At 38.7% G+C, this 23,700-nt stretch overlaps 1 protein-coding gene across 6 annotated transcripts in view; it reads right to left on the bottom strand.

Annotated features, from left to right (window-relative positions):
- The window catches only part of RIT2 (Ras like without CAAX 2), a 369,751-nt gene that overhangs the window by 248,070 nt on the left and 97,981 nt on the right, over window positions 1-23,700 (bottom strand). For all 6 annotated transcript variants that reach the window (XM_084779109.1, XM_084779108.1, XM_084779107.1 and 3 more), the window contains one exon: window positions 7,650-7,706. In XM_084779109.1, coding sequence (XP_084635235.1) covers window positions 7,650-7,706 — 57 coding nt within the window. The remainder of the gene's footprint in view (window positions 1-7,649; window positions 7,707-23,700) is intronic.

The following is a 23,700-nucleotide window of genomic DNA, read 5'->3' as shown; positions in this document are numbered from 1 at the left end:
TCTACTAATGCTTGAAAATATCAGTAGGTACTTGAAACTCTAAATATATTCCTACATACAGTATTTTACTCTTTCCACTTGAAGATATGAGCGTGAGTTCACGGAGGTAAATATATAGCTGCCTAGAGCTATTCAGACACGCTTAAATAGTGTCCATGTCACTTTACTTTACTAGCAATTAGCTAATTTATAGGTCATACTATAAGGACACTTTTTTTTTTCTCATTCCAACTCCATGTAATTGGCTTATTAAGAACCAGTGGAACTCTAAACCATGCCCTTTAAAAGAAATTGCTAGTGTAACAGACAAAATATAATTACAAGTCACTTGGCTTTAGAACAAATGCCCCCTAATTATAATCACTGAATAAACAAGGGAAATGCTGAGGAGTCTTTCTGCTGTAGGCCCACAGTCTCCCCAGAGTTTCTCTCTGTGTGCAAAATAACAGAATGACGTTAAGTCGGTTCAGTGTGTAGACTGACCACAATAACTTTAATTAGCACATACAGTCGTCATCAAAGATGGCTACTGAGGAATTTCAATGGCTATGTTACTCCAGAAGAATCTGAAAGAGCCTCTTTAATTTCAGGCTGATGGAAATCCTGGCCTTTGGGGGCATGACGGATATTATAAAGACTCTTCATTGGAGAACTAGTGCAAGCGGAAGGATGTGTCTGTCACACATCCGCAGCCTGGTGTGATTAGGCTTTCAGTTCTTTTAATTTCCTTCAACCGATTCAATATCTCCTAGGCATCTTTCATATTCTATATTAGATCATTGTCATAAGGTTGATATTACCTTCACATCCAGGTTTCTAAAAAAGGCTTCATACGGCAGAAGCAGAAATTTTTAATTATAATTTGTTCTCCGTTCACAGTTAGGCTCTTGGGAAATGGATAATAGTCATAAGAACTTTAAATAATTCAAGCTGAAATGGTAGAAAATAAAAGGCCATAAAGTGACATTCTGGTTACTTTATGTCTACAATGGATGGATTTTTTTTTGGACTCCCCAAAAGAACACAAGGCTTAGGTGCCTTCTCCCCAACAGCTTTGTTTTCACCATTATTTTGCAGTTCAGTTGAATTCTACTGAGGAAGTCAAGTGTCCATTTCATCACAAGCAGTGTGTGAAGCAGCTGTTCCTACATTTTCTCTCAGAACCATCAAGAGAAATGACAGCATCACCCCCTTCTTACAGATGAGAAAGATCAGAGATATGCTCCGGCATGAACAAAGTTGATGGGGCAGTAAATACTTTTGTCATTCCCTCATCCAATCTTTTGGCTCATCTTCTATGAACCAGAAACTGATCTGGACTTTATGAGTCTTTGGTTATAAATTCAGACACTGTGTTGCATTTAGAAAAGACTAAGAAAGACTGTGGCAAATCTTTTAAGAAACAAATAGCAATAAGCCAGACACAAGAAGACACAGACTTTGCATGCTCTCTCACTTGTGAAACCTAGATAAAAAACTTATATATGAGTATATACATGTAAATATGTGTGTGTACATACAGCTATGAAAACAGATGATGAATGTTTTCAGGAGTTAGAGTGAGGGCTTGTGTAAACTGGATTGAAAAGAAGCATTTAAACCCTGAAGCAAATAGATGAAGAAGTAATGAGGTCAGCTGTAAGCACTGAAGTGTTTTCCCAGAAGAGTTGATCAAATACAAGCATGCCAAGATGAGCAAGCGTCTGGCACACTCCAGGGACAAAGAGGCCAGTGAGGATTGAATCAAATGAATGAGATTCAACAAGAGAGCATTAAATGGCATAAGCAAAGTATGCTGTCCTTGAAGACCTCTTCATTGTTTGTTTTTCAGTTTGTGGATTGAAATTATGGTCTTAAAATGCTGGGCAGGTTGCTTGCCATTTAGTTGTAGTCAATCCCTTATCAAATCATAGACTTACTTACTTCATCATCGTGGGCTTAAGAGACTTTGTCAATATGTTGGCTTTTACCACACGTGCAAAGGAAAATTAATGGAAGCTTGGAACCACTAGCATAACCTTCTAGGACTCTACATAGGAAAGCTTGGTTGGAGGGTTGATAAACAAGCATGGAAATTCAGAGAGAAATACAAGATGAAAAGATAAGAACTAGGCTTAAGTCATAGACACTAATAAAGAGGAAAAATGAGCCTGTCATCTTGGATGCCAAATTAAAAGGTATAGGTGTATATGAAATCCAAGAGGAGTCAACCATGTCTACTGTCGAAGGCAGTTTATACAGAGAGATGGAGAGGAAATGGACACTGTGTAACCACTGGCAGAGTCAAAGCCATCTTCTCTGATGATCTGTACCCATGTTTAGATCTAAACATTGAACTAAAGCTTGCTCTGTAAAAAAATAGAAAAGTTATTCAGAGTTAGAGGAACAAATATTAGTGAAAAGGGTCAGGAAAAGGGTAGTCGGTGTAGTTAAACTAAAAGAAAGCTGAATTTACTGGAGCTTGGCAAACAAAGCCGGAGTGCAATGAGGATAGATTTCTATTCCCAACCTGTCGGGTTCCGTGTGAATTACGGTTCCTCTCTACCTCTGCTCAAACATGGAAGAGCCATTGCTAACCAGAATCCTTCAAGTTGTCTCTCTACATCTTGCTCTCCTTCAGGAGTCATTTCACAGCACTCGTGATATTCTAGTCTCTCCAGCCCTCCTAAACATCTCTTTCTAGGCCACAGCTCTGTTCTACTCTTTAGAATTGTTAGATGCATTAATCTGTGCTAATATACAAGTGATTCCACATCGCTTGGGGCACTACCTCCTCCTGAGCATTCCCATTTTAACAGGGATTTTCTCGTGACACAAAGAAGTGAATCTAGTAGTGCCCTTTTTAGATGCTAAGTAGGACATTTTAGGGTGGTGTAAACCACACTATTTCTCTAAATCCATTAAGAAAGTTTGTGTTCTACCAGGGATACTGCGACATATAAACTGTGTGGTAAATTTGCTCCATGCTGGTTAATTGCACTATTTTTTCATGGTTCTACTTTCCACAGTAATATTCACTGTGCTCTGCAGATGTCCTGTCCCTCTCATCAAAGTACTTTGCCACTTAAATGAGCCCCTTATTTAGAGAGGTATGCCAAGTAATTTAGAAAGAGTATTTTATTTGTGGTGTTTTATTATGTTTCTGTAGAGCTTGTTACAGTTCTTGACTATTGCTCAGAAAGAATATAATTCTTTTGAGTGAGGCTACCATGTGGTGTTCATAGTGTTTACATGAGATTAAGGTCTAAAACACTAAAAAAAAAAAAAAAAAAGGAGAGTGGTTTCAATCTATTCAATTAGAAGAATTTGTATTCCTTGAAAACAAATATAAATATAGCCAGAAAGTCGGTTTCATGAATTTCTGTTCTGTGAAAAAAAATCAAATAAATACTGCAGCAGTTAGAATAACTATGTCATGAGTGATTCTGGTTTATTCATGTTGGTTTCCTTCCACAGGAAAAGCAACCGAAAAAGGAATTAAATAGGTCCTTAAGGCCAACTTAACTGAATTGTGTCCTGCATTAATATAATGACCTCAAGTCATCGTGACGCAATGAGAATAAATGGACAACTCGATTCCAGAGAAAAAGATACAATCAGCTCTTAAGGACAAAGGGGAAAACACGAAGTAAAGAAGCTTAATAAAAAAATAATCTTGGCCTATTTCTCTACAGAGCTGACTCCTGCAGCTTGTACAATACCTGGAAAATAGTGTATGTATAGATTGATACCGAATAAACAGGAAAATCAAGAGGATAAAAAGGGTCAGAAAAATAATAATAATGTGCATAGTACTCTTAATTTTTCAAGGAAATTTTCTTCGTACCTGTTAGTAGCCATGAAAAGTTGCCTACCTCGATTAGTATAGAGGGATCAACTCTGCTTTAACACAACAAAAGCAGTATTAAATGGCCTAGTTACACAATCAACATTCTTTTCTATTCTGTTTTTCCCCATCTTCCCTTCCCTTTTCAGGAGCACTGGAAAGGCATTGACTCTGCTTGAGCTCTGTATATAGCATGTTTAATATTATAACTTGTGTGTGATGGTGGAGGGAGGGACATAACCACCGATTAATACATGATTAGTCAAAAAGAAAACTATCTGAAGGTGCAGGAAACACAAGTCCTTCAGGGTCCATCTGTCACCAAATATCACATCCAGGGAGAGACAGTTGAGACTTTTTGTTTGCAGCTTTGTTAATTAGTCTAGTCAGGCGCTTGGGTTCCTGGAGTTTTATGTCAGTCTTCAACTGTATAACAGTAATCATGAACAGAAACAATACAAAATCTCTGAAAGTGCCAATAAAACGTGATGTGGACTAAAATGTCTAGTCTACTAATAAAAAGCCTAGTGTGTGTGTTTATGTTAAAGGGATTCATCCTTTATTTCAAGAAAAGAAAAATAACTTTTAAAATTCAATTATAACTATGCATAATAAGACTTCTTCGACTTCAAGCGGCAAGGAATCTAAAGAACATATCTTAATCAAAAATCTTAGATTATTTTCTCAAAGCCTCTATTAATTCCAGACTTCATGAATATCCTTCATGAAGAAGGACTTCTGAATTCTAGAGTGGATGCCAGGAGATTCTCACCACATGAACCTAGCTTTGTAGCAAGCAGAGCTTGGAGGATTGAGGACTGGTCATTCCATCCTTTCCACGTCCTTCTTGTATACCGTCTTGCTGATTTCCTACAGCACTGGCTGCCATCAAAGGAACGTGTATCCCCCATAATTACTTCTTCCAACTCCTCTTCCTGAATAGAAAAATGCCTGAAGATTTGAACTATGGTACTTATGTTTTTATTTGTGGAGGTCAAGAAAATTGTATTGTAGAGTAGAAATGTATGGTTTGCGCACTGATAGACATGCAATGGTCATAGCTGAAGATTTGTATTGGATGACATGTTCATTTATTGACATGAAGGTTCAGACAATGAGATCTTAATATGGATGTTAAGGACAATGCATGCAGTAAATCTAGAACCCCCCTGTTCAGATCTAGCCGATGGACAGCTCATTCTCCACGGTTGTGGGGAGAGTGGGGACTACCTCTGACATGAACTCTGGTGCCGCCTATTTGACCAGTTCCCCTTGGTGAGGAGGCCTGGCAGCACTCAGAGGAAGGGGAAGCAGGCTATCCAGATGAGACCTGATATGCTGTGGTCATATGGTAGGGGATAAGGTCCCCTTCTGTCAGAGGTCTAGGGGAAGGGAATAGGGTGAAAGAGAGAGGGGGGAATGGGAAGATACGAATGAGGGGATAGCAATCGGGATGTAATCTAAATAAATTATTTAAAAAATAGTTATTCATGGAAAATGAAGCTGTATTTAACATGATATAATATGTTTAGAGATGTTCCCCTTCAACTTTAGTCATATTCTGATCTCTAATTACTAATGTGACTCTTTCCCATTGGAAAAATGAAGCCAGCTTTAAATATTCATACAATAGCTATCATCTATAGATTTGAGATGTGAAAATCACTGGTTACTGACTTTGAATATGTGACCAGTAGATATGGAACAAAACCCTTCCATTGAGAAAACACTGGTAATAACCAATATTTTCTTACTTTTCATTTTACAGAGTGTAAAATTTTCAATTTTATGTTTATTTGAAAGAATAATAATTCTTCATAAAGAATTCTATGTGAAGTAGAATGTGAAGGCAAAAAAACCCAACAAACTAATTCTCTTATTACAGGAAAAATTACATCTAGAAATCTCAGCTAATATGATGGCAAATAGACATAGATAAGTACTGAAAATATTTCCTGCCTACTTCAGTTATGAGATAAGCACTCATGATGGGCGTTATCCTTCTCTTGCTTGGAAGATATTCAAGCTCTGTGCACATGAATTTCCCCTGGAGATGTCATTAAGGCATCAGGCAGAGTATAGCTAAGCAGCTGGAACAGACACGGAGTAAATTGTCTGAGCCTTTCACCCTCTTCCATCAGGATAACAATGGAAAATTGTTAACCAATATCCCATTACAGAAGCCAAGAAATGAGAGGATGGGAGAGTCAAATTGAAAGCAATATACTGTTGTTTCCATTTTCAACCTTCCTTCAACACTGTCTTGTTTATTTCTAGATAAAAGTGTAATTTCAGCTGTTAGAATGTCCAGGTAGCCTAATCTCAAGAAATGGATGATCTCACAGTCTGTCTGCAAGAGTCATCACCACACACGGCATGCTTATTCCTTGTAAAGGAGACACTGGTAGTTTATTTCCATCTACTATCTTATCCCAGCAATTATATTATACAAGAAGGATTTGTAAAAAGAGGCCAAGTTATGTAATACCAATCTGTAAAAACACAGAGATTAAAAATAATTTGCAACGAAGTGCACTTGTGATATCATATATTATATATTATACTATAGTGAGTTTTCCAGAAATGTGCATGATTCAGAAATTTTAGCAAGAGTTTCCCCTGTCTATAACTCAGGGTAGGTGACAAAAAGCTGACAGCATTCCATAATTAAGATGTTTCAAAAATTAGCTGAGAGAATAATCAAATAATCACCAAAGCTGATCATTTCTAAAACTGTACAATCTGATTACCTTAAGAAACAAAATTCAGGCTTTTGATTCAATAAACAGACCTTGATAGGAAAAAAAAAAGAAATAAAATTCAATTCCTTAGGGGATCCATTCTGGTTAAGAGCATGTGAATTCACTATGTTTAAATCTTATTAATTCAATTAGCCTAACGAGGCGGTCTTCAAGAACTATAGACTTTTTAAAAGTAATATATTAGGGCCTAGAAAGATGATTCTGCACCAAAGGGCCCTCATTGGCCTTGTAGAAAATCTAGGTTCACTCTCTAGGACACACATAGCGGTACATCCTGCCAGGCAGACATAAGGAGGAGCCCGGCAGTTCTGTGCCTTACTTTCTGGGAAGTAAGGCTCAGTTTGGTCTTAAGCTTTATGCATTTCCAGCCAAAGAATAATATGGTGGACTCCGCTTGCAAGTTTCCAACTCTCTCTAAAGCAGATTTCTGAAGAGTAAGCCAATTTTAAAGGTACTTTTCTCCCTTCAAACAAAGGAGAAAGCTTGCTCCTTGTGGCTGCATTTCTCTACTGTTATTGTAGGAAGAAAATTGCACTTGAGGAATTAAATATGCTGGGTTTGGTGCATAAACTATAGGTTTTTTTTCATTGTGCCTCAGTTTCCTCATCAATAAGCAAGGACGTTAAGTGGAATTATGCCTATATTTAAATGTTTCCCCAAATGCGTCATTGGGAGAAGTAACTAATTCTACAATCGGATACTAGAGACTGAAAATGTGATCAGTGCATTGTAATCACATCAGTTATATTACCCGGAGCAAAGGTTTTTAATTCATTTTTCTAATGGAAAATATCCATTAGTGAATTTAGAAATCAGCATAATGGATTTCAACCATCATTTACTAGAATAACTTGAACAAAGTATAAAATATGAAAGCACATTATGAGAAGGAAGGACAAATACTCATGACTCAAAAATTTATACCCATATATTCATATGTATTTATATGCTGTGTGATGAAACAAATTTTACTCTTATTCTCTAATATTATCAACAGTGCTTTAAAACTACTTGCTCAGTGTAACTGTTTGAGCTGACGGAGAAAAACAGCTTTTACTTACCGATTGTAGGGTCATGATAATCCGGGAACTGGTGGCTTATAAACTGCATTGTCACTGCTGAAGAAAAAAAAACCACAGTCAGCCCTTACCAATAAATTATTCATCAACATCGCTCTGTATTTTAATATTTTCTAATAAGTAACTTTCTTGTATGAATGGCTACATTAATTTCACGGCATTAGCGAACACATGATAATGAAAATACAAATAAATAATTGTGAAAGAATGTCTATACAATCCATTTGTAGTAAATATGTTCAAATTAAGTGCATTTCAATCCATGGTACAAGAATAACATGGCCTGGTGATGGGGCCTCTCGGTTAGCTCTGGTTAGTTGGTGACTGTCAAGAAGTATCTATAATCTTTTTGGTCCTGAGTTTTATGGTAGCAGCTGAATCTATGTCTCTGTCACCAGCTGAGAGGTCAGAAGTCTGGTCTCAAATTGAACAACTAATAATAACTTGGGTGATCTGTCATCTCAGCTTGAAAGATATAGTACATCTAAGACTGAGATGAAATGTCCTCAGTCTGTCACAGTGGAAGTAAGCATTACACATCTGTTTGCTGAAGTGATCAGCCTCCTCAACATTTGTCTTTGTGACAAGTCTATTTAAGTTATTTGTGCTAAAATGCTGAAAATGTCTTTAGATCCTTCCCCTCTTGTACCCTTCATACAATTAATCTAAATATCCAGATCCTCTAAAAACACCTTTCTAATATGTCCGGATTCGTTCTACTGTAACCCTAGTTCAGGGTCTGATCCTGTAAACACTTTCTCTTTGTGAATTCTGACCTGCAAGTCACAATAGTACCATAACAGCATTCATAAGTGGCCTGATACTGACTGCTACGGTAAAGGCCATGGCTTTGCACATGATGTCAGCCTCTAGGGTTTCACATGACCATTCTGTCTCTCAGTCTAAGTGTGTGCCTTGTGCTCAAACCTCCTGAGCTACATGCTCTAGGGTAGTATCACTGTCACACACCCAGTCACACCTTCCAACCAACACTGAGCTCTCGTTTCCCCTAAACCTCAACTTTTTTACTTCTGTGCTGTACTTTTTGATAACTCAGTTTTACCAAGAATAGTGTTGATTCTGTTCAGAGAGACCCTCCCACCATTTGTACCTGATAATCATTTCAATGCGAAACATTCCTTACAGAACCATGTAACAATCTGTTTACCCGCAGCTGATGACACTGGCTTGGGAAGTTGTGAAAATGTTGCTGGGTGGAACCTAGCTGGAGGAAATGGGTCACTGGAGGCGTGGCTTTGAGAGGTACCCATCTCCCTTCCTTTCCTAGCTCTACGCCTCTTGTGTACCCTCAGTAGAAGACCCATCTCTGTCAGCATGCTCCTTCAAACCTATGGGGCCAGGCAAAGATAGGCTAAACAGTCTGAAACCATGGACAAAGTAATTATTTCTCTCTTGAAGTTGTTCTCTCTGGTATTAGTCAGAGCCACTCAATAACTGAAAGAAAATCTCAGTATCTGTCCATCTTCTTCACTTTGCCTCTCAGGAGAGCTGGTCACCTTGCCTTCTGTGAGCAGAAATCCACTGAATCTGCTTAAGATGAGTCAATCCCAACCCTGATCATCCTCAGCATTTCCTCCCTAGTGTCCCATCCACTCTCTCCATCCTCATCACTGGCTGTAATGCTCTACGGTCCTTGCTGTATTTGGCACTTAGCATCACACCTACATTTTTCATTCTGTTGTAATAAATTCCTAATAAAATAGGATTTTTTTTGCTTCTGTGCCTACTTCCCAGTTCTGGTTTCTTTAATAATACTAATAATGTTCAACTTATTTTCTTAAATATCGTGCTATTTGAACCATAAATTTAACATTTTAGAGCTTTCTGTAACATCATAAAGCATTTATATAATTATGTTGATAGTTATCATATATTTGGAAAGAGTGTGGAGGCTAAAACCATTTGAGGACATCTAAGTGAAAAACACGCTATTACTTTAGAAACAGATTGGTATATTTAAATAGTAAACTTAAAGAATTACAGAGTATCAAAATAATCTCTATGCGTCAACTACTACATCTGCTTATACGAACACAGAGCATAACTGGGTCTAGCAAGGAGGACCCTAAGGAGGATGCTTAATTCTCATTCAGAAGAGGAAACAGAGTAGACACCAGAAGAGGTTGAAGAGAAGGAACACGATGAGAGCCTACCATAGATGCCCTCTGAAAGGCTCAACCCTGCAGGAGACTGAAGCAGAAGCTAAGTCTCACAGCCAGACTTTGGGCAGAGTACAGGAAGCCTTACAGAAGAGTCGGTGATAAAAGGACCTGGAGGTACAGGAGTTCCACAAGAAGACCAACAGGCAACAATATGAGCCCGGGGGGGAGGGGGAGCCTATGGAGACTGATGCACAAACAAGGACCATTCATGGAGAGGACTTGGACCCCCTACTCAGATGTAGTACACAGGCAGCTCAGTCTCCATATGGGTCTCAAACCTAACAACTGCCATGACTAGGAGGGGATCCTTTCACCAAGTGGGTCTCTCACACTCTCAAGCACCACTGAAACTTTACACCAGTTAAAGAGAGAGATCCCTGGGTACTTGCATAAGAAGAGCTTGAGGGAAATGTTACAAACCCTGCATGTCCCTCCATAGGCTTTCTGTCGTCAGAACTTAGTTATCTCTGACCTTGCCTGTAACACAGCTGCAGTATTTCAAAATGAAAAGGAGAAAGATCTTATTTAATAACAAAAAGGTAACAAGCTCAAATATACAGGGTGGAGGACAACACTCAAAGAAGATTTGGCATTTTCAAATTTAAGAAAATGAAATACCACCGTCTTCCTCCCTCAAAAAGTGACAATCCTTTAACTAACCCCGTCTTGGTCTCAACATTGTCTAATTTCCTTTGAGATTCCATGAGGAATGCTTTAGAGCTGTGTAGACACAGATGCCTTTTACCATTTGTTGAACATCTCAAGAACCATTATAAGAAATTCAACTAGTTTACATTTCCGTAGATGATAACAAGCTGTGCACCGATGGCTTTAGAAGTAACTGTTTACATGGGTTGTGTGTGAACTGCCGAGTGTAATGTTGTAGGTGCATTGAATGGCCATTGAGAAAATTAAGGAACAGTAGTAAGTGGAAATAAGTCATGCTTCGTGATGTGACTACTAAAGCCATGGTCACAGTTTATTTTTATTGATTTAAGGACAGAATGAATGTGTGCAGAGGGGATACTTGGTGAGAAAAGTTCAGTTAGAAGTGAAAAAGAAAGAACTTTTTTGAACTTAGGTGATATATTTCAACTTCTCAGATTATTAAAATACTTAACAGATTTTATATAAACCACTTTTGCTTTATTAGTGGTTACATAATTCACATACTTTGTATAAATGCAGTGATGCCTAAAATTTATAAAATATACACAATGAATAAAGACACAAAAGAGATTAAACGTCTATACACTAATAGTAAGATATTTAAAACAAAAAAAAAGTGAGCATATTTTATTTGGCTTTTCCTTTCTATGTATTTCTTAATTTAAATTTTCATTTTATTATTCAGTGATTTCCATAATTTACTATTTCATTTTCTAGTTAACTTTAAATCAACTGTTCTTCTTTTGCATAATGCAGTATTAAACCACCCAATTTACATTTCTGAGAAATCTGACAGTAACATATATCATCCTTCTTGGAATATTAGCAGTTTATGGCCAAAGGTGGACTGTCAGTTGTAAAAAGAAGGAAAGAGGAAAACAAAGAAAGGAAGAAAGAAAGTCACAAAAAGAAAAATTATTTCCTATAGAGTAAACACAAAACAACTGAATGGCTGCACAAAAGCAAACCATTCATTGCTAGTTCTCCCAGCCACACCCATGCTTCTAAAGGAATTTGATTACTTATGGAAAGCACTACACTGAGACGCTCTGCATAATGATACAGTCTAATAGCAGAGGCAGAGGACAGTCGGTCCCTACTGTCCCTTTGGGAACTGAAGGCCTGAGATGGGAAATATGAAACTAAAGGACTGGCCACCAGGGACTGGTCACATTTCTCTCATATAGGGAGTTTGTTATGACTTGGAAATTTTGCTTAAACTTAGCATTTTTATCTTATTGTGAGTAAAACAAATGGCTGCAGGGAAGACAATGTAAATCAGGCTCTAATTATACATCCCATCCTGCTGCATTCTCTGCCCCGTTGTGCTGTGATTGTCTCCATCACTACTAGCATCATCTCTTCCTCATCTACATGAGATATAATTCTGCCACATTTTACCTCAGTCTCCATAGTATTATTCTTTTCTACTTCCACTGGACTTCTGGGAGTTCTTTATCTCTCCAGCCATGCTCCCCCAGGAGAGGCCTTAGTTAAGGCTATTCTCCCTGCCTACACTGCTCTGCCTTCGAACATCTCTGGGGCTTTACTGTCACACACGTTCATATTATTACTCACATATGGCCTCCTTGGTAGCCGTTCCAACACCTCCAAATTTAAGTTAAAACCCATACTTTCTTACTGTAGCTCCTTGTCTGCCTTTGTTGACATTAATTAAATCATGGATTTTTAACCCTAAATATTTATTACATAATAGACGCTGCTTATGTCTTTGGGACAAATTAATGAGTGGCATAGGCTGAAAACATATGGAGAGATGGACAGAAAAGCACTGATAAATGTATATAATGTTGCATATATATTAATGTTTACATGGTGACAATGCAATGGAAAAACAAAGTTGTCATTGGATAACTATTAGAATATCTAACTATGGTAAAAAAGAAAAGTCTTACAGCAACAATTTCATGGATTTATAATTTAAGAACCACTGAAAATGTAATATTTCTACTTTTAGAGATTATATTCATATAGTTTTTAAGTAAGATAATTGAGGGCATTTAATTGCTGTTTTGTTACTTTTCAGAACAATACTCTATGACCTGGCAGTTCCTGCCTTATAAATATGTCTGTCAGATATACTGGGCCAGAAGGCTGAAGATGATGCTCCAACATTATAGAGTTTGGGGTGTTCAGGCAGCAAACTTTCTCTGTCATTTTTCTTTCACGTTGAAAGCTGCTAACCTCCACTTCCTGTTTACTCAAGTAATTAATTTTATTCCTTCTCAACTCTGATGGAGTTGAAGACCAGATAGTTAAGTTAAGCTTAGTTGTTTAGGGGTTAAGAAGTTTTTAGGTCTAGAGAGATGTTTTAAGTAGAGATGAGATATGACAGATATTTATTTACATTCACAATTTTAGTCTCACTGAGATAGGAAAGATGTTTTCTTCAAGGCCAAATACAAATAGCCAAAACACTATAAATGTAACATTAATATGATTCCTGATTATTTCATGCTTCTTCTTGTTGTATGTAGTTTATTTTATATATGTGTAATAATATAAATGTATATATAAAAATATTTAATTTTTAAAAACTTTGTACTGCTATGACAAAACACTATGAACAAAAGTAACTTGGGGGGCAGGAGTGGTATTTGAGCTTAGAGTTCTACATCACAGTTTATCACTGAAGAGAGTCAGGACAGGAACTCAAACAGGGCAAGAACCTAGAGGCAGGAGTTGATGCAGAGACTCATGAAGGAGTGCACCTTACTGGCTTGCTCCCATTGCTTGTACAGTCTTCTTCTAGAACCTGGGACCACCAGCCCATGGGTGGCACTGCTCACAGGAAGCTGAGCCTTCCCATACAAATCAATCAAGAAAATGCACCAAAGGCTTGTTTACAGTCCAAGTAGGTAAGGTCATTTTCTCAATTGAAGTTCTCTCTTCCCAAATGATTCTGAACTCTGTCAAGTTGGTATAAAACTATACGCATATTAAATATTAAGATACATCCTTTTAAAATGTCATTGTTTAATATTAGCTTGAGATTACAGCCTTCAAAATGATTAGTTTAGGATGAAAAGTTTATATTATCAGTTTCAAAGCATGAAAGCTGGACATTTATGTATTTCATGAGGAAACAAGTCAGCAGGTCTGAGATCTCTGTTTACTAATAGATAAATCTGTTTACTGGATAGATCAAGGTTGAGGATATATCAAGAAATAAGCAGGCTGGAGAGGTGGCTCCGAGGTTAAGAGCACTGACTGCTCTTCCAGAGGTCCTGAGTTCAATTCCCAGCAACCACTTGGTGGCTCACAACCATTTATAATGAGATCTTATGCTCTCTTCTGGCCTGCGGATGTACATGGATAGAGCACTCATGCATAAAATAAAATAAATAAATGAGTCTTTTTTTAAAAAAGAAATAAAATATGCTAGATCAAAGTTTTCCAAAGCTACAGTGTTAGTTTTTCCAGTTTACTTCAATTCTTTTCTCATAACTGAAAACGTGTGTTTAATGGCAAGTGTGTCAACACTGCCTTCTAAATTCATGAGCATACACTGGGTAGCTACCTCATGAATAACAAATGAATAAATTTAAAATGCTGTCTTATCTCAATATCAACCTCAGGTAAAAATAGTGTTACCTGTTTGTTTTGGGGGTTTTGTTTGTTTCTTTGTTTGTTTGTTGTCAGCAATTATTTTAAATGTATTGTATTCTAACGTGTATCATTGCCCAAAGATGGCACACCTGAAAGTTGGGTTATCCTGGGGTGCCCAGAAGCTGAGTATCTTCAATGAGACTGAGGAAGTCACTTACTTGAAACAGCTTAGTATCCCTTCTATAGTCAGTGTAATGTGAGAAGTGAAATATATTTATAGAATTAGCTAAAGACTTCTTAATTCTCACTGTAGCTTCCAGGTTGAAAATGTTAACTGTTTGGTAGACTATAAAGAATTCTGAGTTAAAAATTGAGTGATATTTATCCCAGCAGTGCCTCCTTTTCTTTTCTATAGCGATGAATTTTTAACATGTGCCTTCCTCTGTTCTCTATGGGGCGTCTATGAAATTAAGGTTCAGAATGAGGTACTCTATACTGGTGCTGTGGAAGCTTCGGAACACAAAGCACACATCAGCATATTTACAAGCAAAAACACAAAATGCAGTAACAGAGGTAAATGTGAAAACTGTGAAGAGTTAAATTTTCTAAGCCAATTATAGTTTAAGAACAAAATCACCACAGTTCAAAGATGGACAGAATACTTAATAATGCAATTTACGTGTTGACGACCCATAAGACATTCAGTAAGATAAAGGTGTTTTTCATTCCCCTGTATGTATGCGGATAAGGGAGAGAGTAGGTGAGGAAGGAGGGACTCAGATTGGAAGGATGATGTGCAGACTGGATGGTGGCACCATTTGGTTGTAGCATGATGCTCAACTGGGGTTGGAGAGGAGAGCTGACCCCTCAGTTCTCCGTTTTTCTGAATATTTCCCTCAGATGGAATTCCTTCTGTTACGCCCATATTTTTCCATAAACTTCTGCTAATGGAGAGAAATTGTACTTTCCACCCTTTAGAGCATCTATTTGTCTTCCCTGATGGATATTAGCAGATAATTGAGGAGACACAGAAATGCAATGGATGTTGAAACTCAACACTGCCGGCCATGCCCATTTGTTCCATGCTGACAGTTTTGTACGTGGTGAAACAAGAAAGAAAGATTTTTTCAACAATCTTTTCTGACATATTTTGTTATTTAGGAAAGTCCCCATGTCCTTAGGTAGTGAATTACCATTAACATTAGAGCGCTGGTCCTGACATCTGTGTATACGCCATTTCCTTTACTATTGGAAACAATTATCGAAACTTCTTTCAGAATGTGTGATGGACCTGCAGACAGTTCTGAAGTTCTCAGGGTCTAAGACATGTGCAATTTCTCCCAGGAGTTACCAAGACAATCTTATATATACTACTCAAGAACACAACTTTTTATTATTTTCCATAATACAGGTACACTTGTCTTGAGATGGCAATCTTTTAATAAAATCATATCCTGTAATTTTAGAGAATTACTAGTAAGCAGCAGATGCCACCATACACTTGAAGAGTTCTTTTTCATGGGTTTAGAAGAATAACAAAGTCTAACACCTGGGATTTAAGAGTTTCTATTGTAGGGGTTTAAGGTTTACCGCCTGTATTGTCCTTGGCTGGTGCCTTAGTTTGAGCGGGACCCCTGGGCCCAAATCTGCCTATCATAATGTTCTACTTGTAGGCTTCTAGGACCCTCTGGATCCTTCTACTTTACCATTCTCCCATGCTTCTCTCATCTAGAGTCCCACTAGAATGTCCTCCCCTCTGTCTCAATTTCCTGGTAAGTGAAGGATTTCGTGGGACATGCCCCTTGGGCTAATGTGCAGATATAAGTGAGTATATACCATTTGACTCTTTCTGCTTCTGGGTTAACTCACTCATTATGATCATTTCTAGCTCAATCCATTTATCCACAAATTTCAGGAATTCCTTGTTTTTAATAGCTGAGTAGTATTCCATAGTGTATATGTACCACAGTTTCTTTATCCATTCTTCAACTGATGTTCCCTGGAGGGGGAGACCTGGTGGCACTCAGAGGAAGAACAGCAGGTTACCAAGAAGAGACTTGATACCCTATGAACATTTACAGGGGGAGGTAATCCCCCTCAGGAACAGTCATAGGAAAGGGGAATAAGGGGGAAATGGGAGGGAGGGAAGAATGGGAGGATACAAGGGATGGGATAACCATTGAGATGTAACAAGAATAAATTAATAAAGTAAAAAAAATAAAAATTTAAAAAAATTTAAAAATATTAAAAAATAAAAAGAGTTTCTATTGTAATTCACAACATCTAACCATTCTGCTTGGCATGAGGAAGTCTGCATCTTACATCCAGTAACTCTGTGCCAAGTATAAATTGTGGTAGACTAGCCGGCTGCTTTGTGAGCTACCTGGATAAGAGTGTTATGGGGGTCCTAGATATCATCCCTATTACATTGTCCTTCCTACCTGAAATTACCCATCTTGTATCCTTAATGCTTCAAAGTTCTGGTCTCACTCTCTGAAACTATTGTTTTTCTTCTTTCAGCTCAGGGTTTTTAATTAAGCAACAGAAGCTTCTCAAAGGAAAACCGACAGCAAGGTATGTAGCATTGTATCTATTTACTCCAATAATGGCATTAAGTATATAATGTCTCTATACATTATTTAGCGTTTTTTTTCTATGTTTTTTAAAATCAGTTTGATTTTCCCATTCATAATGTTGTCTTAAGCTCCATTAAAATTTCTGTCTCTGTCTCCCTCTCCTCCCTGAGCCTCCCTGTCTGCCTCCCCTGAGCCAAGTTTTTTTATTTCTCATCCCTACCCTACATACCGGAACTAAAGCTTCTATTTCCCTCTCTTAGCAGGTCAGCCCCAGGTTATAGATATCCAAGCAGCCAACAGAAGGAAGTGCATGAAAGTAAGCTGCCATCCCATATTGAACAACAAGAAAGTAATTCTCAAGTTGAGACTGAAGTAGAACTCCCAAGGTGGAACCTTTCCACAGAACCACTGAAGGGTGGTTCTGACTAGATACCAAGCCCTCCCCTTTACCTACAGCTTTATCAACTTCGGATAAATACTTACTGACCTACTGTGCAGCCAGGGCTTCATGCTACTATTGATATATTAGAAAAGGAAATTAAAAACCATGAAACAAGATATTTGAAATGGATATAAACAACAAAGAAACAGACGATATATACACCTGTATAGGTGTATACATTGTGTATACATACATACACCTGTAACTTAGTGAGAAAATTTATAACCTAATACTGAGTCTGCTCTGGTACATTGCAAAAGATACTTCAAAAACCAAAGGAATGGAGCTAAAACCAAAATATGACACCATTTACTACATAATCACCACATAGGGAAAAGTTAAAAATATTGTTAATACCAAGTGGTGGGGAAGACTCAGGACAACAGGGAATGTCTTCATAATTGTGCAAACTAGAAAAACCACTTGGAAAGCAGATGGTAACATTGGATACTATTTCCAGTTAAATATAGAAAAATTAACATCAGGGGCATTACAAAGAATACTTGTACCTGCATTATTCTTTGAGAAGGTGTGTTGTTTTATTTTTGAGACAAGGGTCTCACATGACAGGCTGGCTTCAAACTCACTGTTAAGCTGAGATTGATAGTGAAATCTAATTCTCCTGAATTGACCTCTGGAATGCTGGAATTACAATCATGAGGCACCTAGCTAAATAATTGTTTATAAAAACAAGAAATTCCAGAACCAGGAAACAAGTCTAATTTCATGTACAGAGTAACTTTTGGCATATCTATAAAATGGAACTTAATACACCAATGGAAAATGCATTGCAGCCAGCCAATGGATGACACTCAAAAACATGTCTTTAAAAAAGTGAAACAAACTTTAAAAACTACATATCAATAATGCAAAAACTATAATATCTATCCATTTAGAAATGCGTACAAATGCTATAAACATAAAGATAACTAAGAAAATTCTTAGCTCAAGAGTCAAGAAAATGGCTACCATAAGAAGACACAGCTATAACTGGAGTTATGAAGAACATCAATATTACTAATAACATAAATTAATTAGTAATACAACTTACTACTACTACTACTAATTGCCAATAATACAATTAGTAACAATAAGTACTAATAACTATTTCTGATCTGTGTGGAGGGCTTATAAGTATTTTTGTAGTTATTTGTTAAACCATATATTTTGTATACTTCATAAAGTGTACTTCACATAATAAAAATAGGAATAAAGAAAATATCAATACAGAGTATTTTGATTATCAAAATGTTATTTATTTTGAGGCCAGCAGTTATAAGACTGCTTAGGGAAATGGAAGCCATAAGATGTTACCAGCACTCATTACTTAATGAACACACCACAAAGGAAAACTGTTGTTATTCATTGTAGTCGTCAACCCAAATGCAATCACCAAATATTCCCTAAATGTCTACTGCTGACCAAAACCTGGTCCAAGACAAATACATAAAAGTCTAAAGAGTAGACATGAAAGCCTCTGTCCAACATCAAATTAGCCTTCCAAATAAACTTCCTACTAAGTCTCAGAAACAAAAAGCCTAAGGCAACACAAGGCACATCAAGTCACCATCTGTATCACCATCCTCGACGTCTTTTCACGCAAGGAAGCAGCTACTTGGTTTTGTCAAAAATCATGGTTTCTCCCTACAAGAAGAACATTATGGTGGGCAGATATGGGCCCAGGGGTCCTGCTCAAACTATGGCACCAGCCAAGGATAATACGTACAGTAAACTTCGAACCCCTACCCAGATCTTCCCAATGGACAGGACATTCTCCACAGTTGAGTGGAGAGTGGGGTCTGACTTTCACGTGAACTCTAGTGCCCCATATTTGACCATGTCCCCTGGAGGGGGAGGCCTGGTGGCACTCAGAGGAAGGATAGCAGGCTACCAAAAAGAGACTTGATACCCTATGAGCATATACAGGGGGAAGAGGTCCCCCTCAGTCACAGACATAGGGGAGGGGAGTAAGGGGAAAATGGGAGGGAGGGAGAAATGGGAGGATACAAGGGATGGGATAACAATTGAGATTAATATGAATAAATTAATAAAATATATTTTAAAAATCATGGTTTCCCATGTTTCTAGGTGGGCAAAGTTGCAATAGCAAGAGCCCTAAGTCAAAACATTGGTCCTAAGAATGGTGATGATGTGGAAATTGGCCTAAATGGCATCACAATTCTCAAGGAATGTCCTATCTGGGATCCAGACAGAAGATATTTGCAAATTTTCAGAAATTATACCCAAGATTTTGAGTATTTGTATTTTCTCAGATGAGACTCTGTAGCTTGACAATTTCAAGCAGAATGGTAGACTAGGCACTGCTCCCAATAGGCAATTCGGTTTTGGGGGGGAGGGGGTTGTTTTGAGAGACATGAAAATGAATGTGGTCACAGCTACGCTACCTGAGTTGAAACTTGGGGTCCTGGTCCCCTTAGACATATGTTTGAATGCCCAATACTCACTCTCAGTTCTTCAAGGGTTTCATGTAGTGTAGACAGCTGGTGGCCCCGGTGTGCCCCAAAGACTGGACACAGGACACAGATGAGCTGCCTATCTTCCTGGCAATAGGTGTTCAAATCAACCCAGTGCTCCGGACACTTCCTCTTGGCCACTCTTTCCACTTCCATCTCTATTTCAGGGTCAAATTTGCTTTCTGTCTCAGCTTCTCCTTCTGCCTCAGCTTCTCCTTCCTGGTTGTCTTCCTCTGCCTCACTTTGCGGCTCATACTCCAGCTCTTCCTCCATGTCTTCTTCACTCTCCTCTTCTCTCTCATCTTCACTGTCTTCCTCCGATTTGCTCTCTTCTTCAGCCACCTCACTCTCTACCTCCCCCTCAGGTTCCCCTTTGGTCTTGACGTTTTCGGAGACCGCGTAGTCCTGTGGGCTGGCGGGACCCAGGCCTGGGCGCCATGAACATACTTGGCCAGGCAGTGGTTAAGGAACTTCTGGCGGCAGAGGCAGAAACAGAAGCCACAGTCACCTGTCATGTCACACCTCCTCCGATCCTGGCATCCAGATGCAGCTCCTTGGAGGCCGCCTCCACTCCAGAGGCCATGTGGCTGTAGGGATGTGGCTGGGGCGTGCTCTGTGCCTTCACCACGGGTCTCCTCACACAGGCCCTCCTTCCTGGGGACTGACCGCCAGCCCCCCTGGGGCACACCGCTTGTCTGCAGCTGTTGAGGTCTGCCTCGCCCAACCCCATCCCCACCCACCCATCCACACCTCCATATCCTGACCCTGACAGCTCTGGACCTGGCTCCCACTGGCGCCACTTCGGCGCGGCACTCCGTTATTTAAAGTACGAATTTATCTTCAGAGAATTTTTGAGGTGACAAAATCTAAAAGCAATGGATAGCAGGTCAGAAATCAAATATAATATTTAGGGTAATTCTGACACATTGGAATGACAGGACAAACCCAAAGGGAAGAGATGGATTGTTGTAGAAATCTTATATTGTAGTTAACACAATAATACTACAATTATAATAAAATACAGCACAAGTTTAATCTTGTGTAGCGTCCATTCGAGAAAGAAAACAGATGTGAATATTGGATTCAGATATACAGTTATATGACACAACTAAACCAGCCATTGGAATAGATTGTGACAAGATTATTATCTTCAAGGTGTTATTTATTGGTTCTCCATACTGGATTTACTAAAAGACACAAATACTCTGCTGGTTAAAAACAGACCTTAAGCTGTATTATATTCAACCCCTCCACCCCTACTACAACCCTGAGATGTGCAGCTGACATCACAGAGTCTTCTGCCAGCCTCCAACCCATTGAGAAATAGTTTGAATATAAGATATAAACCCTGATTACTTGGCTAAAATTTTCTTCTGCTTTTGCTCTTAACTAACTGCAGCACTACTGTGATACCATTCCAGGTCTCTAGAGCAGAGCAAATTATAAACAGATAACTGCCGAGCCAGACATGGTAGTCCTGAGTCTTGCCTCATCAAATATTCAGGACCGCCATAGTTCCCTTCACGAACAATGACACAATAAGATCTATCCGGAAGATCTAATTGAAACCAGCACTGCCTCCTGAGAGCCTCAGCCCATACTACAGTGTAATGGGCACGGAGTCTACAGACATGGCTGTGAGGCTTAAATTACAGTGAAGCTCATCACAAATCGTGTGGACTAAGTTATTAAACAAATTTTTTTAATTATTTGTTTGTCATTTTGTATACCTTACTGAAAGGTTTATATATACCTTAATCTCACTGGGGTCACATTATAAATAAAGAACTATGGGGAGCTTAGGCTATTTGCCTAAGATCATGTAAGAAGAAATGTATGTGCACATCAACATTGAGCATTTAAGCTGCTCTTAGAATAATAATACTGACCATTGAGCCTTTGTGGGAAACTCCAAATCTCCTTATGCAACGATAGTTTCCTTGCTCTTACTGTCATTGTTCAGCCTTGTTTATGCAGCTAGTTCTAGGACGGACCGTCTCACAACAGACTTCTTAGTATTCCTTCTCTTATGGTCTTCAGAGATGCTCCTTGAGCCATACTTATAGGTATAGCCACTGAGAATGGGGCCCCCGTGGGTTTGTTGATCTCTGCATTATGACCAGTTGACGTTTTCTCTAACTGTTTTCATTTCTGTAAATAGAAGCTTTTTCAATGAGGAGTTGCAAGGGGGAAAGCTCATAAGGTTCCACTCCTAGGCAAACAAATGCAGGTAATTAATCACTGCTGAGACAACTGACCTCTACAGGGATGAGTTTCTTAATGGGTTATCTAAAACAATAAAACAGACTCAGAAAGTTTTATTGATATTCTTTGTTAGGGCTTCTGTTGCTGTGATAAAGTACCTTGATCTAAAGCAACTTTCAGAGGGGAGGTTATATTTTTAACCTACACCTCCACATCACAGTCCACATCGCAGAGGGAAGTCAAGATAAGAACGCAAGCAGGCCAGGGACCTGGAGACAGGAGCTGATGAATACACCATGGAGAAGTGCTGCCTGCTGGCTTGTTCCTCATGACTTCGCTAAGCCATCCAAGACCATCTGCACAGGGATAACCGCACCCATTGTGGACTGCTCTTCCTACATGGATCATTCATCAAGATAATGCACCAAAGGCTTACCCCGAGGACACTGTGGCTGGGGGCTGAGGTAACAGCTTCCAAACTTACTCTAGCTTGTATCATGTTGACAAAAGCTACCCAGGGCATGTATGCAACTATAATAATCAAGAAAAAGAGGCTATCAATTTGAGAGTTGAAGGGGCATGGAAAGGTTTTAAAAGAAGGGGTGAAAGAAGGGGCTAGAAGGAAGCAAAGTGGGAAATAATTTAATTGTATTTTATTTAAAATAAATGTTTAAAAATAGAAATACAATTGCAGAAAATTAGTTTCCAATATATAAACAGTGCATATCGCTTTGGAATGTAACTAGATGATAAGGGATAAGTAAATTTAAAGAGTTGCGAACCATAGCAATTAAATGCATAATATTTCTTGTTAATTTTAGTGACTTACTGTGTTGTATGACAGCCAGGGGCAGAGATTCAATAGTTTTATCTTGCCAAAATGTAGGTTTTTGCATATAGCACCCACCTCAGAAATACTCATTAAAAATATTACTTAGTAGATTGGGGGGGGGGGTTGTTGTTGTTTGAAACATTGCAAGAAAAAAAAAAAGACAGGTGCTATCCAATATTGACAAACACCCAAAAAGCATTTTTTTAGGTTGAAACCACACTGAAATAAAGGCCCTTGTTCCATGCTCCCACACAGAATTGAGCTCCACATGAGAAAAAATCTTTTCACTGGATCTGAACCCACTAGCTATTAATATGTCTACTGCAGAATCTGCATAGCTGATTTAATCAAATTTGCTTGTAATACATTAGTCTAAGTTTACTTTGACTCTGTTCTGTCATTTTCTATCATCCTCTTTCTGACATTCCATTATCTTACTGTGATCAAGACAGAATATCAAACAGGAGTTTGACACCTCAGAACTCAGCTTGCAAATCCGTATCGAGAGAACACCTGGAGCTCTCTCTTCACTGCAAGCTATCTGCCCTTGGTCCCCTGTTCCAAGCCCCAGCCCATGTTTGTAAACATAGGTGTAAGCTCTGGCGTGTCCTCCAAAAATGCATGGGGATGTGAAGATAGCAGAGTGCACTAACTGCAGCATCCAGTTGTGACCTCACGACCGCCAGGGTGAGGCCAAAATGTCCTTAGAGACAGTTTCTAAAAATGGCTACATCTCAGAAACAGACTAATCTAAAACTCCTCATAAATAAATGAGGTGGTTTCTGGTAACTCATTTAGTAAAAGAAGCTAAATGCCTGGCACATTAAGAATGGTGGTTCATATCAAGGCTGGCAGAGCTGGACCCAGGGGGCTCTGCACAAACTGTTGCACCAACCAAGGTCAGTGCATGCAGTAAACCTAGACCCCTGTTCAGATCTAGCCAATGGACTGCACATTCTCCACGGTTGTGGGGAGAGCAGAGACTACCTCTGACATGAACTCTGGTGCCTCCAATTTGATCACTCTCCATTTGTGGGGAGGCCTGGTGGCACCCAGAAGAAGGGTAAGCAGGCTATGCAGAT

This window comes from Acomys minous (assembly GCF_964271855.1).
Source record: "Acomys minous genome assembly, chromosome: 4".
Lineage (NCBI taxonomy): Eukaryota > Metazoa > Chordata > Mammalia > Rodentia > Muridae > Acomys > Acomys minous.
Note: the sequence above shows the minus strand (reverse complement) of the source record. Positions and strands in the feature narration are given on the sequence as shown.